Source organism: Cupressus sempervirens, chromosome 10 (assembly GCF_028749045.1).
Source record: "Cupressus sempervirens isolate cs-2001-9-10 chromosome 10, ASM2874904v1, whole genome shotgun sequence".
NCBI lineage: Eukaryota > Viridiplantae > Streptophyta > Pinopsida > Cupressales > Cupressaceae > Cupressus > Cupressus sempervirens.
This window is the reverse complement of record NC_143127.1, coordinates 360,219,655-360,235,057: the sequence shown is the minus strand read 5'-3', so window position 1 is coordinate 360,235,057 and position 15,403 is coordinate 360,219,655. Positions and strand designations below refer to the sequence as shown.

The window sequence follows — 15,403 nt, the reverse complement described above, 5'->3', positions numbered from 1 at the left end:
ATAGGCCATCAAATATTAGGAACCCATTGGCCTAGTTTTCTAAGTTACAACACCTCAAGTCTTTATTCCATAGGGTCTTAGCTTATCAAGCTAATGAAATTTGAACATGATACTTAGCACAACCATGACTACAATATACATCAGTCTTAGTAAGATTTCAGGTTCATTATAAATCAAGGCATACTTAGATTCCAAGACCTTCTTACCATCATTCTATCATAAGGCGTGCAGTAACAATCTAACATTCACAAGAGATAGATCACAGCATATTATCTCCTTAGTTCCTCTTAGATATAACCATATTCATGATATTAAGATTTATAATAAGGTACTAGGGAAGGGGCCTTACATACTTTTTCTTCCTAGGTCAAGGTTTACCTACCCTCGAAAAAGAAAAATATTTTTGGGTTTTGTAGATCTCATAGTTTCAGTTCAGGTGCATGAAAATTGACAATTTTTGAGACTATCTAATAGGGTTTTCAACCGATTATATTTTGGAGGTAAGTATATTTTATTTCTTCATTTCAATACTAGTCATTTAGATTTACTTTCCATATCATAATAACTTAAATATATGTGTAAAATATGTGTTTAGGGTCTCTTTCATGTGCACTATTCTAAAGCCCTATTCATCCATATTTTATCCTATACAATGATGTTGTGTATACTTTTAATAAAATAATGTTAGGTGAACTTTATAACAGATTAGGTTAATTTCTTGTGGCTCTCGAGCGGGGCATGGCACAAGCAAGGATGACCCTAGTAGTGCATGTGATGAAGATAGAGCTGGCATAGGCTGCAATAACCCTAATTGTGCATTTGATGGTGATGATGTCATAGGTAGTGATCCATCCACTCTCCCAGCTAATTGCATAGATCTGGTATAGGCTGCAATGACCCTAATTATGTATTTGATGGTGGAGGTGTCATAGTTAGTGATCCATCCACTCTCCTAGCTAATTGCATGTGTCATTTTGAATGATGCAATTGGTCAATGATGAACATGAGAAGACTATAAATCCATAGACTCATTTATGATTGTTGGTACCACATCATAAGACATGGTTTTTCTTATATACACCTCCTATCTTGTGGTGTACCACCCTACAGGTCTTAGGTCTATCTCTCACAGAGTCTTTCCCTCTAACATGGAACTAGAGGATGTCAAAGTAATTTGGCTTCTCACCAAGGAGGAAATCCCAGTAAAGCTTTCTCAAAAAATATAAAGACACCTCATATTTATTACACGATGGTAGTCCAAATACCATATACCACCTATCCCAAAAAAATGTTTTTATCCTATTATGAATACAACAATGAATATCATTTTTTTTCGGTAGTTTCTTCTAAGGATCAATGAAAAGAGCACATGTATGACCTTAAGTATGCCCTTAGCTTTCACTTGGTGGTATGATAACCCATCTACATAAAATTCATGACACATATCCCTCCATGAACCCCATTTTGTAACCTTTGTAGACACCTCATTTGTATTATTGGAAATTTGTTCTAGTGTATTAATGAGGGTTAAGTGGTTGTCAATACTAGAGGACCTTAACCTATTGCATAATTAGGAAATATGAGAGCTATTTTGTGCAAGGTGGTTGACGAGGTCCTCTTATGTAACATTTACATGATCTAATAAGATACAAAAAGGGTGTACAAGTGGTGATGGTTTTTTAGGGACAATAATGTGGAGATTTTAAGGGTTTTGTGGTTGTTTCACAGCAAGTGGAAGGTTTTGTGCTTGTGTGCGTGAAGTATCTACAAGGATTCACTATATTGTTTATGTAGGAGGTGGTCTTTCAACTCTATGTCATTTTCTTTGATTCTTTGAAGCATTTGATATTAAAATTAAAATTAAAATTCAATTCAAAACTTTGATTTAATAAGAAATGAAAAAATAAATGAATTTTTTCGAGAAAATGCCTAATTTAGGGGTGCAATCGTCACAAATGCTAAAACATGCCAAATTTGATAGAAGTCAATCAAGTTAGAGCTTTGCAATGCCCAAGCCAGAGGTTGCCAAAATAATATTGGCTTCTTTAAACCCTAATTGGGTTTTATAAATTTTTAATAAGTAAATATCATTTAAAAACCTAAATGGGTTTTTGTATGACATCAAAACCCAATAGGACTTTGTGTTACATGATGTGTTGCTAGGCTTGGTAACTAAGCCTGGCAACTTTTTCAAAATTGTAGTAACCTAATCAGGTTATTTGAAAATAATTTTTTTCGGTGGGCTGTCTACTTTTTTATATACCAAATTGGTACACGCACTCTTAGATTTCACCTTTAGTTTGATTTCATATTAAAGTTAAAATGTGGCATTCAATCATATTTCTTTTTGTTGATTTAAAATATAGATTTAGATTATTTTAGTTTAACATATGTGTGCTCTAAATGTAGCATTCACATCAATTCCTTTGGGTTACTTATAACCAGGTTCTTAAGGGTTAACTTTTTTTGTGATTACTTTATTGGATTTTTAATCACATCTTCTAAGCTTGTATTATATAGTGCTAAATTATGAAATCTAAAGGATTTGATGAGAACAAATCCACAGATCTAGTAGAACACCTACATGCAAGAACCTATCATAAAGAACAAAAAGGAAAGAGAAGGCAAGGGTTTGGCTCTGAAAATAGGCAACAATATATTATCAGATGGAAAGAATGAATAAAAACACAATAGATCAATCCTAATAAAGGAGATCATAAAACCCTAAAAGGGAAACCCAAAGAGGTAAAGGATATTTAATATTTAATTATTAAATAGAAGTGCATGTGCATAAAGTGAAATGTTTAGTAGGGAGTAAAGGTAATTTAATAAATGAACTTAAGTTAATATTTTACTCTAACACCACCACCCCCCCCCCCCCCTGCCATAAGATGCGAAAAAATGCAACTACAAAAGATGCAAAAAAGAAAGGAAACTACACTGTTGAAAGAAAAAATGGGAACCAACAACAAGGCCTGATGAGGTGCCCAACATAATCAAATCTCTAAAAAAAAGGAGAAATAGGGAAAATCATGTGGGAAAAACCCTACTCCAAAAAGAGATAGAAGAAGCTAAAAAACATAAAAGAAGGAAGGAATGACTCATTAATGAGAACCCCCAAGGACAACTTCCTTCACCCCAATTATAGAACACAATTGAAGATACTACAGGGATGCAAAATGTTTAGTGAAGATGTCTACAACTTCCTCAACATTGGGAATATAGTCCAAGCTAAGAGAGCCATCCTAAATCAAATGCTTGAAGTCCATGTGAAGCTCAATGTGCTTAATCCTCTTATGCTAAAATCAGTTGTGGGAAATGTTTATAACACTCTAATTGTCATGCCAAAAAAGGGTGAAACTATCAAGAGGAAATCCAAACTCTATTATCAATTGTTGAAGCCACAAAACTTCCTAATTAGCTAGAAAAACTACCCTATATTCTACCTCTGTAGATGATAATGCATGAGAATGCTTCTTCTTGCAATACGACATGACAAGACTAGAACTCAGACAAAAAATAAAGCTAGAATTAGACCTCTAATCATCAATATCACCAACCCAATCTAAGTCTATATAATAATAATGTGAGGATCCCTTGATGTGTAGTGCATGCTATAACATGCAATACCCCATATGTACAGGTCTCAAAATACATTTGGAAGCTTGCCAATGAATCTCATGTGGATCATGCGAGAATATATAGACAAGTCCAACCGCAAAGGATATATTAGGACATGTGTGTGTTAGGTACAACAAACTACCCTATTGTTGTCTACATAAAGTGGAATCCATTGTAGGAGTAGCATAAGTGGTAGATAAAAAAACACTTGATTGAAAAGGTATGGGAGCAAGCTTGCAATCAAGCATGTTGAATCTCTAAAGCATATCAAGAGCAGACTTTTGCTAGAGTATGGCTATCCCATCTCAATATTGAACAACCTATAGGCCCAAAAAATAGTGCAGAAATCAAAGGCCTGTCATCTCAAATTACTCTCTCAAAGCTCATTGACCACTTTGAATCATAGAGGATGAGCTACCTGTAATAATAAGATCATCAACATATAGCACAATTATCAATGAGTAAGCCCCATGACACTGAATGTACACTATAGGATCATAATGACAATGAGTTAAGTGTGAAGGAAGCAAGAAGGAATCCATCTTCTCATACCAAGCCCAAGGGGCTTGTTTGAGACCATATAAAGACATTCAAAGTTTGCATACCATAGAAGAGTCATGAACAAAACCATGAGGCTACTCCATATAGATCTCCTCGTGTAGGTCTCCATGGAAAAAGGTACTCTTCACATCCATTTGAAATATTGTCCATCCCTAAGAAGTTGCAAGAGAGAGTACAAGGCAAATATAATTCACCTTGGCAACAAGAGAAAAGGTCTTAGAGTAATCAATACCCTCGACCTATGAAAAACCCTTTGCAATAAGATGTGCCTTATACCTATTAATAGAATCATCTGCAACATACTTGGTACAGTATGCCCATCAAGAGGACAAAGATCCCAAATGTGGTTCTTCATCAAAGAAGAGTACTCCTCATCCATAGCCCTATCCCACTCTAAGTGTTTTGTCACCTATGAAAAAATATGTGGATCATCTGAAATGGCATGACTCAATAGTCTAGTAATATATGTTTAAGCACAAGTGCGACAAGAATTTGAAGGATCTCCTATCATAGGTCCAACTATAGCAACATTCTCACAAGCCCACTTGGGAAGTCTCTAAACATCTAGTGGAGGTGGAGAAAGTGGATCAACATCGAGATCATCCTCAAAGGATACATAATCCTATAGAGGAGAAGATGAAGTACTAGGTAGTGAGGGAGAAGTTGGTGATGGAGGCTCCATCTAAGGATAATACTCATCAAATTGGACATCTCATCAAAACAAGACCTCTCCAAAATTAGCATCAAACAACCTATATGCCTTAACATCCTCATAGTGGCCAACAAAGATGAGTGGTTGGCTCTCCCTCTGCATGGCTTTCCTCTGAGCATTTGGAATAAATGCCGAAGCCTCACTAAAAAAAATGTGGAATGTAGAAACATCGAGCTTGACATGAGTCCAAACTTCCTTAGGAGTTAAATGTCATAATACCTTGTGAGGCATCCAATTCTAAATATATTTGACACAATTGATAGCCTTAGCCCAAAATGAAGAACTTGTCGCTAAAGAATGTATCATACAATTGGCCATCTCCTATAATGTCATGTTCTTTCTCTTTGCAATCTCATTTTGCTGAGGGGTATGCGGAACTATGACCTAATATTGTAAACAATGCTTAGTGCAAAAATATTTGAAAGACTAATTCACATATTCCCTACCATTGTCAGTGCATATACGCCTAACAGAAAGACCAAATTTCTTCTTCACAAATGTCTTAAAGATTTGAAATGAATCAAAGACATCAAACTTGTACTTCAAAAATTACACCCATGTGCATCTAGATCATCTATGAAGGTAAGCACATATTGAGCACTTGAAAAGGATAGAGTGGGGAATGACATAAGATCGTTGTGTATCAACTCCAAGGTGCCTTAGCACATGTGAATCTACCTACTGTAAATGGATCTCTGTGTTGTTTTCCAAGTGCACAACCTTGACAAACACCATTAGTACAAGAGATCTAAGGTAGCCCAATCACTAGCTCCTGTGTACTCATCTACTATAGATATCTATAGTTGACATGACCAAAAAACTCATGCCAAAGATTACTCACTATGTCTACATGTGCAACAAGAGAAAACCTGTAAAATCAAAGATCTCAAAGGAATCCAACTAATATAAGTGAGACTGTAAATTAATACTCCCTGTAGAGACAATTGAGTAAGGATCATGGAGACCTCAAATAATGACATCATGTGGTGAGAACTCAATTGTCTTACCAAAGCCAAAATCATAAATTTGAAAGACAGATAGGAGGTTTGTAGAAATGGCCAAAACCAAAAGAACATCCTATAGGGAACCACCCTCTAAAGAGATAGTGCTTGAACCTAAAACTAAAAGATGTGCAGAGTCACCAACTACAATCTTTGAGTAACACTCTGAGTGAGTGAGGTAACTAAATCAAGTGTGTCATGAAAAAAGAGCATGTCTTTTCCCTAAAAGAGGAGGTGGTGGCTTTGGAGAAGAAATACTATGTTGTTGCATGGCCTCTTCTAAAGCCTCAAGATGTTTCTAACACTTGGAAATTGGATGTCCTTCCTTGCTACAAAAACTGTAAGGATCACATGTAAACGTCTTAGTCTTGGAGGAAGACTCACCAGATGTAGAAGGTTTACCCTTTGGAGTGGATTTTCAAGGATCTAATTTAGGAGAAGGCTTGAAGGAACCGTCACTACATGTTAAATTTGATTTGGGCTTCAATTTCTGCTTTGGCTTCCCTAAGATGTTTGAGCAACCAATGCTTGGTTCTTTGATCCTATGAGAGTATCCAACTGTGTAACCTTAGACTACTCTCTAGTCAATCAATCACATAATACCTCAAAGGTGGGCATGGTAAATCTAGGACCCAAAGCATCCACAATTAATGGAATGGAAGTTAGAAGAGAAAATCTAAAAGTTTTCGTGAAGCTTTGACAGAATCAAATAAATACACTCTTTATTAGTCTTCACTTTTCCACAACTATGTAACAAAGAACTTTGTTGTTTAAACCTCACCAAAAATTCCTCAATAGAGGGAAATGTGTCTAGTACAAGTGATGTAAGCTCTACCTCAATCTAAAGTGCCCTAAACTCATTGATGGTACCAAACAATTCCTTGAACTTGGCCATCATTTGTTGAGGGGAATTTAACCCATCAAGATGAAACTACAAGCTATCTAAAACATTCAAAGAAATCAAACCCATGGCCTCATTCACCTTATTCTTGTGTTGCATGACCTCAAAAGGCCTCTATAAAACTAGTTGTACTTCATCTGAACAAGACCACAAACCCTCTGAATGGAGAAGTTATGTCATTGAAGTTGTCGATGTGTGATAGTTATGTGGGTTTAGAGGAACTGGATAAGAAGAGGTCTCAACAATTTTTTTAGAAGATGTTTGTTTCTAAATAGTTCTAGTTTACTAATGTAAATGAAAAAAACAATAATATAAAACACCCCCTTTAATGTAAAAAATTGAAACCTACATGCCAGAAAGAGTGCATATGTAAGAAAAGAGCATAGAATCTTCAATTTAGAATCATGTGCACCTTTTGAAAAATATTGATGAAAATAACCATAGATTTGGATAGCAATAGCAAGTAAAAAAGATTGCAAGTCAAAGTACGGTGCTCGTAGGGGGTTTGAAGTTATGCCTTTTCAAATCTGCCAACACAAACATTGGCTCATGCACGGTGGTCAAAGGAATAAGGTGTATGTCTTGTAAACAACACCGAGAAGGATACCACTATGAGCTACAGGTATGACCTTCTTCAATGTGCCCTCCAAAACAATTACTTTCCTTCCTAAAAAAAATTCCCTTTCACATTCATGTGCCTATAAAAAGGTGCTCAATTTTTTTTCTTTTTTGCATGCGAAAAAGAAATGTTCTGTAAAGAATACCAGATCTGAAAACAACAACCAAAAACTCTCAAATTAGCTAAAAAATCCCAATTTTTTTCTATCAAACCCTTGTTCCTCTTTTTCTCCAAATAAGAACAAGTTACAATAGATTGACTATGATATCATGAAGGATTTGATGAGAACAAATCGACAGATCCAACAGAACACCTGCATGTAAGAACCTATCACATAGAAGAAAAAGATAAGACAAGGAAAGTGTTTGGCTCTAAAAATATGCAACAATATATTATCAAACTGAAAGAATGGATAAAAATACAATAGATCAATCCTAATAAAGGAGATTGTAAAACCCTAAAAGGGAAACCTAATAAAGGAGATCGTACACCCATATGCATCTAGAGAAGTCATCTATGAAGGTAAGCACATATCGAGCACTTGAAAAAGACAGAGTGGGGAATGCCATAAGATTACTATGTATCAACTCCATGGTGCCTTAGCACATGTGGATCTACTTGCTAGAAATGGATCTCTGTGTTGGTTTCCAAGTGCACAACCTTGACAAACACCATCAGTACAAGAGATCTGAGGTAGCCCAATCACTAGCTTTTGTGTACTCATCTACTATAGATATCTATAGTTGACATGACCACAATGCTCATGCCAAAGCTTGCTCACTATGTCTACATGTGCAACAAGAGAAACACCTATAGAATTAGAGATCTCGAAGCCATCAAAATGATATAATTGAGACTGTAAATTAACACTCCCTGTAGAAACAACCGCGTTAGAATCATGGAGACCTCAAATAATGACATCATGTGGTGAGAACTCAACTGTCTTACCAGAGCTAGAATGATAAATCTAAAAGAGAGATAGGAGGTTTTTAGAAATGACCAAAACCAAGAGAACATCCTATAGGGAACCACCCTCTAAAGAGATAGTGCTTGAACTTGAAACATCTCACCAACTACAATCTATGTAGTAACACTTTGAGCAAGTGAGGTAACTAAATCAAGTGAGTGTGTCATATTGTGGGAAGCACCTAAATCAATAATCCAAGTAGTTGAAGAAGAAAATGCTTGTGCACAAAGAGCACGTCCTTTCCCTAAAAGAGGAGGTGGTGGCTTTGGAGAAGCAATACTATGCTCCTGCATGGCCTCTTCTAAAGCCTCAAGATGATTCTAACACTTGGAAATTGGATGTCCTTCCTTGCCACAAAAACTGTAAGGATCACCTGTAAACTTCTTAGTCTTAGAGGAAAACTCACTAGATGTAGAAGGTTTACCCTTTGGAGTGGATTTTTGAGCATCTAATTTAGGAGAAGGCTTGGAGGAACTATCAATGCATGTTAAATTTGATTTGGGCTTCAATTTCTACTTCGGCTTCCCTATAGATGTCTGAGAAACCAATGATTGGTTCTTTGATCCTATGAGAGTATCCAACTGTGTAACCTTAGACTGCTCTCTAGTCAAACAATCTCGTAATACCTAAAAGGTGGGCATGGTAAATCTAGGACCCAAAGCATCTATAGTGGAATGGAAGGCAGAAGAGAAAATCTGAAAGTTTTCCTGAAGTTTTGATAGAATCAGATAAATACGCTCTTTATCAATCTTCACTTCCCCCAACTATGTAACAAAAAAAACTGTTGTTTAAACCTCACCAAAAAGTCCTCAATAGAGGGAAATGTGTCTGGTACAATTGATGTAAGCTCTACCTCAATCTGAAGTGCCCTAAACTCATTGACGGTACCAAACAAGTCCTTTAACTTGGCACACATTTCTCGAGGGGAATTTAACCCATCAAGATTAAACTACAAGTTGTCTGAAACATTCAAAGAAATCAAACCCATGGCCTCATCCATCTTATTCCTGTGTTGCATGACCTCAAAAGGCCTCTATAAAACTAGTTGTACTTCATCTAAACAATACCACAAACTCTTTGAATGGAGAAGTCATGTCATAGAAGTTGTCCATGTGTGATAGTTGTGTGGGTTTAGAGGAACTAGACAAGAAGAGGTCTCATAAATTTTTTAAGAAGATGTTTGTTTCTAAATAGTTATTATTTACTAATGTAAATGACAAAAACAATAATATAAAACACCCCCTTCAATGTAAAAAATTGAGCCCCATATGCCAGAAAGAGTGTGTATACAAGAAAAGAGCATAAAATCTTCAATTTAGAATCATGTGTACCTTTTGAAAAATACTGATGAAAATAACCATAGATTTGGATAGCAATAGTAGGTAAAAAAAGATTGCAAGTCAAAGTATGGCACCTGTAGGGGGCTTGAAGTTCTTCCTTTTCAGATCTACCAACGTAGACCTCAACTCATGCATGATGGTCAGAGGAATAAGGTGTAGGTCTAGTAAACGACACTAAGGAGGACACCACTATGAGCTATAGGTATGACCTTCTTCAACGTGCCCTCCAAAACAATTACTTTCCTTCCCAGAAAAAATGCCCTTTCACATGCATGCGCCTGTAAAAAGGTGCTCAATTTTTTTCCTTTTTTGCATGCAAAAAAGAAACGTTCTGTAAAGAAAACCAAATCTAAAAACAACAACCAAAAACTCTCAAATTAGCTAAATAATCCCAATTTTTTTCTATCAAACCCTTGTTCCTTTTTTTCTCCAAATAAGAACAAGCTACAACAGATCGAGCTATGATATCATGAAGAATTTGATGAGAACAAATCGACAGATCTAGTAGAACACCTGCATGCAAGAACCTGTCACATAGAAGAAGAAAATAAGAGAAGGAAAGTGTTTGGCTCTAAAAATATGCAACAATATATTATCAAACTGAAAGAATGGATGAAAATACAATAGATTGATCCTAATAAAGGATATTGTAAAACCCTAAAAGGGAAACCCTAAGAGGTAAAGAATATTTAATAATTACTATTTAATTATTAAATGGAAATGCATGTGTGTAAAGTGCATAAAGGGAGTAAAGGTAATTGAATAAATGAAATGAAATTAATTCTTCACTCTAACAAATTGACAGTGTTTTTGAAATGTCAATTAAAACCTAGGCTTGGTTGTATTAATTTGTGATTATATTTAAGTTAACTTTGGGTAAGGGATTTGTTGAAGTTTCTAAATATTTCTTATCTTATAAGTGATTTTTATTTCACCTTTACTTTGATTACAAATTAAACTAAAAATGTGACATTCTGTAATTTGCTTCTATAAATTTAAGATCTAAATTTAGATTATGATTTTTTTAATCTTCCATGTTGTCTAATGTGAGGATGTACGATCAAACTTGGTATACATTTTACAATAAAAACAACCTCAAATCTAACTTAATATTCTAACTTAACAACCATAGGTAATCAAACCCTATAAATTGTAACATATTTCTGATACAAATTTGCAACTTACATCGAACTAGGACAACACTAGTCTTATTAGGAATACCATTAATTACAAAAAATGATAATTATATCTAATGACTCATATAAATTGCATGTCAAATTTGTCCCCATGGAAGACATTTCTACGCCATGTAAGACATTTGTAGGCACTGAAATTTCTAAATTTCTATAAATACAATTTATTCATTGTTTATAATTAGAGCATGACTAAATTGGGGTCACAAATTTAAGTGTCACATGTATGATAAACAAGTCCAAATTTGTTACATGGTTACAAGAATAGACCATATAAGTTCCTCATTATTTTAAATTTAAAAATAAAACCTATAGACTTACAGTTGCACATGCAATATAATTTGTATTATAATATATTTTTACTTCTATACATAATTTTATATTTTCATAGTTCTACTTTTTAAATCAATTATTTACATCAATTTAATAAATTAAGAAATTATGGATAAAATTATATATTAAAAAATAAATATAATATATATTTAATTGATATTGTTAAAATTTAGGCATCTATATTATTTTTCAGTCATCGATATTATTATTTTATCTTGTTATTATTTTAAATTGAATTTCAAAAATAATTTTAATAAAATGAAGTATAACTAGAGCACGACTAAATTGTGGTCACAATTTTGTATCATAATATATTTTTACTTCTATACATAATTTTTTACTTTTGTAGTTCTACTTTTTAAAATCAATTATTTACATCAATTTAATAAATATTTAATTTTTATAAATATTAATAAATCAATATAGTATAAAAATATAAATTTAAATATAATGAGCAAAATTATATATTAAAAGATAAATATTTAATTGTTATTGTGAAAATTTCAGCATCTATATTATTATTATTATTATTTAAATTTTATCACAAAGATTAAAAAACGCAACATGGATTAAAAAATAAGAAAACAAGTTTCCAATGATTTGGGATGGAATTGTCTACTCAGCTGACAAAGTTTTAGGAACAAAATATTTTAGGATGGAATCGTCTACTCAGGTGACAAAATTTTAGGAATAAATTATTTTTGACGATTTAATAATTAATTTTAAAATTATTTCACATGGGTTCTGATTTTTTTAAATTAAAAAAAGCAAGAAAAGGAATTCTGTCGGCTAATTCATAATACATATGGCTACCGGACAAGACACAATTAGTGCTGAGCTGTCAATAGGAAGATTATAAAATCTGCCCGAATTTGATCGGACGGTGGTTGCTATTTCTATTGACTTGGCCCGCAAGTTTGCAAACCACGAAAGGGCGCGGGACTTTGGTTGGCCTGCAAGTTTCCAAACCCCAAGCACCTCCTACTATAAATTCCAGTACCTTGTATTACAGATTCGACACCTTGCTTTTGTCTCGCAACTCTACCAAGCCTCTCATCCTTCAATCTCTTCCATATCAAATTCGATCTCCTTTGCTGTGTATCGATTTTTCATCCATTATTGTGATGGCGCTTCTGTTGGGCCCTCCAGAGCTCTACGAGACGAGGGAAGAAACACCTCTCATGGGAAGGACGGAGAACAACTCTGCAACCTTTTTGTCCTCCGGTGATGCATGCCTCGACTTTTTCTTCCACATCGTTCCCACTACTCGTTCTAAGAGGGTTATCCAACTGCTGGAAGCCGCGTGGAAGCAAAACCCTCTCATGGCTCTCAAGCTGGTCTGTCAATTGAGAGGAGTCCGAGGAACGGGCAAATCTGATCGAGAGGGTTTCTACGGCGCCGCCTGCTGGATGCATTCTCACCACCCTAAAACCCTAGTCGCCAATGTCTCCGCTTTTGCTGAATTCGGGTGCCACAAAGATCTTCCAGAGATGCTTCTACGCATACTGCAAGGACCTCACGAGACTAGTCTAAGAAAGGCGCAGAAAGCAGCGCGCAAGGCAAAGAAGGAGCAAAGGCGGCGAAAGCGTGATGGTTTTGTCCTTTTTGCTTGGAGGGGCGCCGGTGCAACGAGGACCAAAAGGTGCAGGTCTCCCACGCCCAGAGACCTCATGAAGATGGAGCAACGGCGAGCGAAACCCAGCTATTTTGAAAGGAAGGGCGCCGCTGCGAGAGAGGCCAAAAAGTGGGGAACTCTGAAGCCCAGAGAAGAGAGGATTCAAGCAGATTGGGTGAACGGGGAAAAGAAGAGTGCAGAAGCGAGGGTTGCAAGGAAGTATAGATTGATGCAAAATGCATCGACAGCTGTCAAACGGTATCTTGAGGATTCAAATTACGGAGCACTGCACGATGCAATAGCCCAGCATTTCGCCAATTTGCTGGCGAAGGATTTGGCCGCGCTTAATTCGGGGAAATTGAGGGAGATCAGCCTGGCTGCAAAGTGGTGCCCTTCTCTCGACTCCTCCTACGATCGTTCTACTCTTCTCTGCGAGAACATTGCGAAGAGGCTTTTCCCGCGCGAAGAGTATCCTGACGTGGCAGAGGAGCGACATTATGCGTACAGAGTCCGCGACAGGCTGAGAAAACAAGTTTTGGTTCCGCTGCGAAAAGCATTGCAGTTGCCCGAGGTGTACATGGGTGCTAATTTGTGGAGCCAGCTGCCATACGATAGAGTGGCGTCTGTTGCAATGAAGAACTACCGAGAGCTCTTTTTGAAGCACGACGAGGAAAGATTCAACCAGTTTCTGGAAGACGTGGAAAGCGGGAAACGAGAAATAGCTGCCGGAGCGCTGCTTCCTCACGAAATCGTTGCAGAAGCGTTGAAGTCGGAGGGCGGGCATAACGTGGCAGAGCTCCAATGGCGGCGAATGGTGAAAGACATGACAAAGGAAAGGAGGTTGTCGGACAGCTTGGCGGTGTGTGACGTGTCAGCCAGCATGACCGGACTTCCCATGGAAGTCTGCATTGCGCTCGGATTGCTCGTTTCAGAAATGAGTGCCAAACCTTGGAAAGGCCACGTAATCACCTTCAGTGAAAACCCGAAGCTGCACTTGGTCCAGGGTGACACTCTGGCGGAGAAGTACAGATTTACCCAACATATGGAGTGGGGTGCGAACACTGATTTTCAGAAAGTTTTTGATGTGATTCTCAGAAGGGCCCTCAAACGCAAGCTGAAGCCAGAGAAGATGATAAAACAGCTGTTTGTGTTCAGTGACATGGAATTCGACCAAGCGTCGCTGAATCCGTGGGAAACGGATTACATGGTAATAAAGAGGAAATTTAGAAAGGCAGGGTATGGGGCACCTCCCAAAATTGTGTTTTGGAACCTTCGTGATTCGCATAGCATGCCGGCGCTGAAAGATGAACAGGGTGTTGCAATGGTGAGCGGCTTCTCGAAGAACCTGCTCAAACTGTTCCTGAACAATGGAGAAATAAATCCGCTGCTAGTTTTGAAGCAGGCCATTGAAGGGAAACTGTTTGATCAATTGGTTGTTCTAGACTGAGGATTTGAATTTCAAAATACATGGGGACGTCTAGGTCTTGATTGTCTTTTTCTTTTTCGTATAAAAATCTGGGATCATATTGTAGATCAGAACAGAAAGCTGGAAAGAACAGTCTCTAGAATATGTTTATACTCTGTAAATTTTGAAATAATTTAGTGTCGAATATGAGTTTTAATAGCTGTTCAAGAAAAGTTACTGTCCATATGAATTCAAGGCAAAACGAGTTCATTGATTGTGCAATACAGGTAATTATTGTATGCATGGCTCTGAAGAACATGCAAGACATGCACAATTAAGTACATGATGACAACCGGTAGCATCAGTTACGAATAATGAGTTGCGCTTTAACTGATCTTTTATTTAGAGAAACTTTATTCTAACTGTCGCATGCACATTCATGGAATATTGTAAGCACAGAACAATAATTTTTAAAAACAGTAAAATGCCGATTTGATGCCGGCATAGATATTGAATCCATAATTGAGTAGTTTTTATAAGTCAAACTGCAGTGAAACAGTTGGTGGCGATGTTAGTATATAGATTTTTTTCTCTTCCACCACAATGCAGACTAGAGTTAGTGGTAGTCGAAACTACTCTTTTTGGCTGTTTATTTCAATATGTACGCTGCATCTATGTAATGGTTATTATTCGAAATCAGTATACTGTGATGAACAATTTTTTCTTAGTTGTTCGTTTAGCTTCTCGGGAACTATATTCATTGATATAACTCTGCCCTTTAACAGTACTATTTTGAACTTTGTGCCTTCGATTGGTTTAAGTGCTCTTGAACATTAAAGTCGTTGGGGCCTTTAAAACATTTTGTTTCTTTGTGATATTGCTATCAGGATTTAATGTAAATTTTTAGTCAAATTCATTGACCCATGTTTCATGACCCATGAGAATAAACGTTACACTTAGCAATCATTGGATCTAGGTGGTGAATAAATGTTACACTTAGCAATCATTGGATCTAGGTGGTGCTTGGGAGATGGATTCATGTTGAATCACTACTCATGAAACATGGGTCAATGAGTTTGACTCAAAATTTACATTAAATCCTGATAGCAATATCACAATTTGACTTGCTGTGGAA

General features: G+C 36.3%; 1 protein-coding gene across 1 annotated transcript; it reads left to right on the top strand.

Moving 5' to 3' along the window:
- The first annotated feature begins 12,281 nt into the window (after positions 1–12,281).
- On the top strand, positions 12,282–14,501 carry LOC149534135 (uncharacterized). The gene has a single exon (XM_089806881.1). The coding sequence runs from the start codon at positions 12,373–12,375 to the stop codon at positions 14,308–14,310; it is 1,938 nt and encodes a 645-aa protein (XP_089663007.1). The 5' UTR covers positions 12,282–12,372; the 3' UTR covers positions 14,311–14,501.
- Positions 14,502–15,403: the final 902 nt, after the last annotated feature.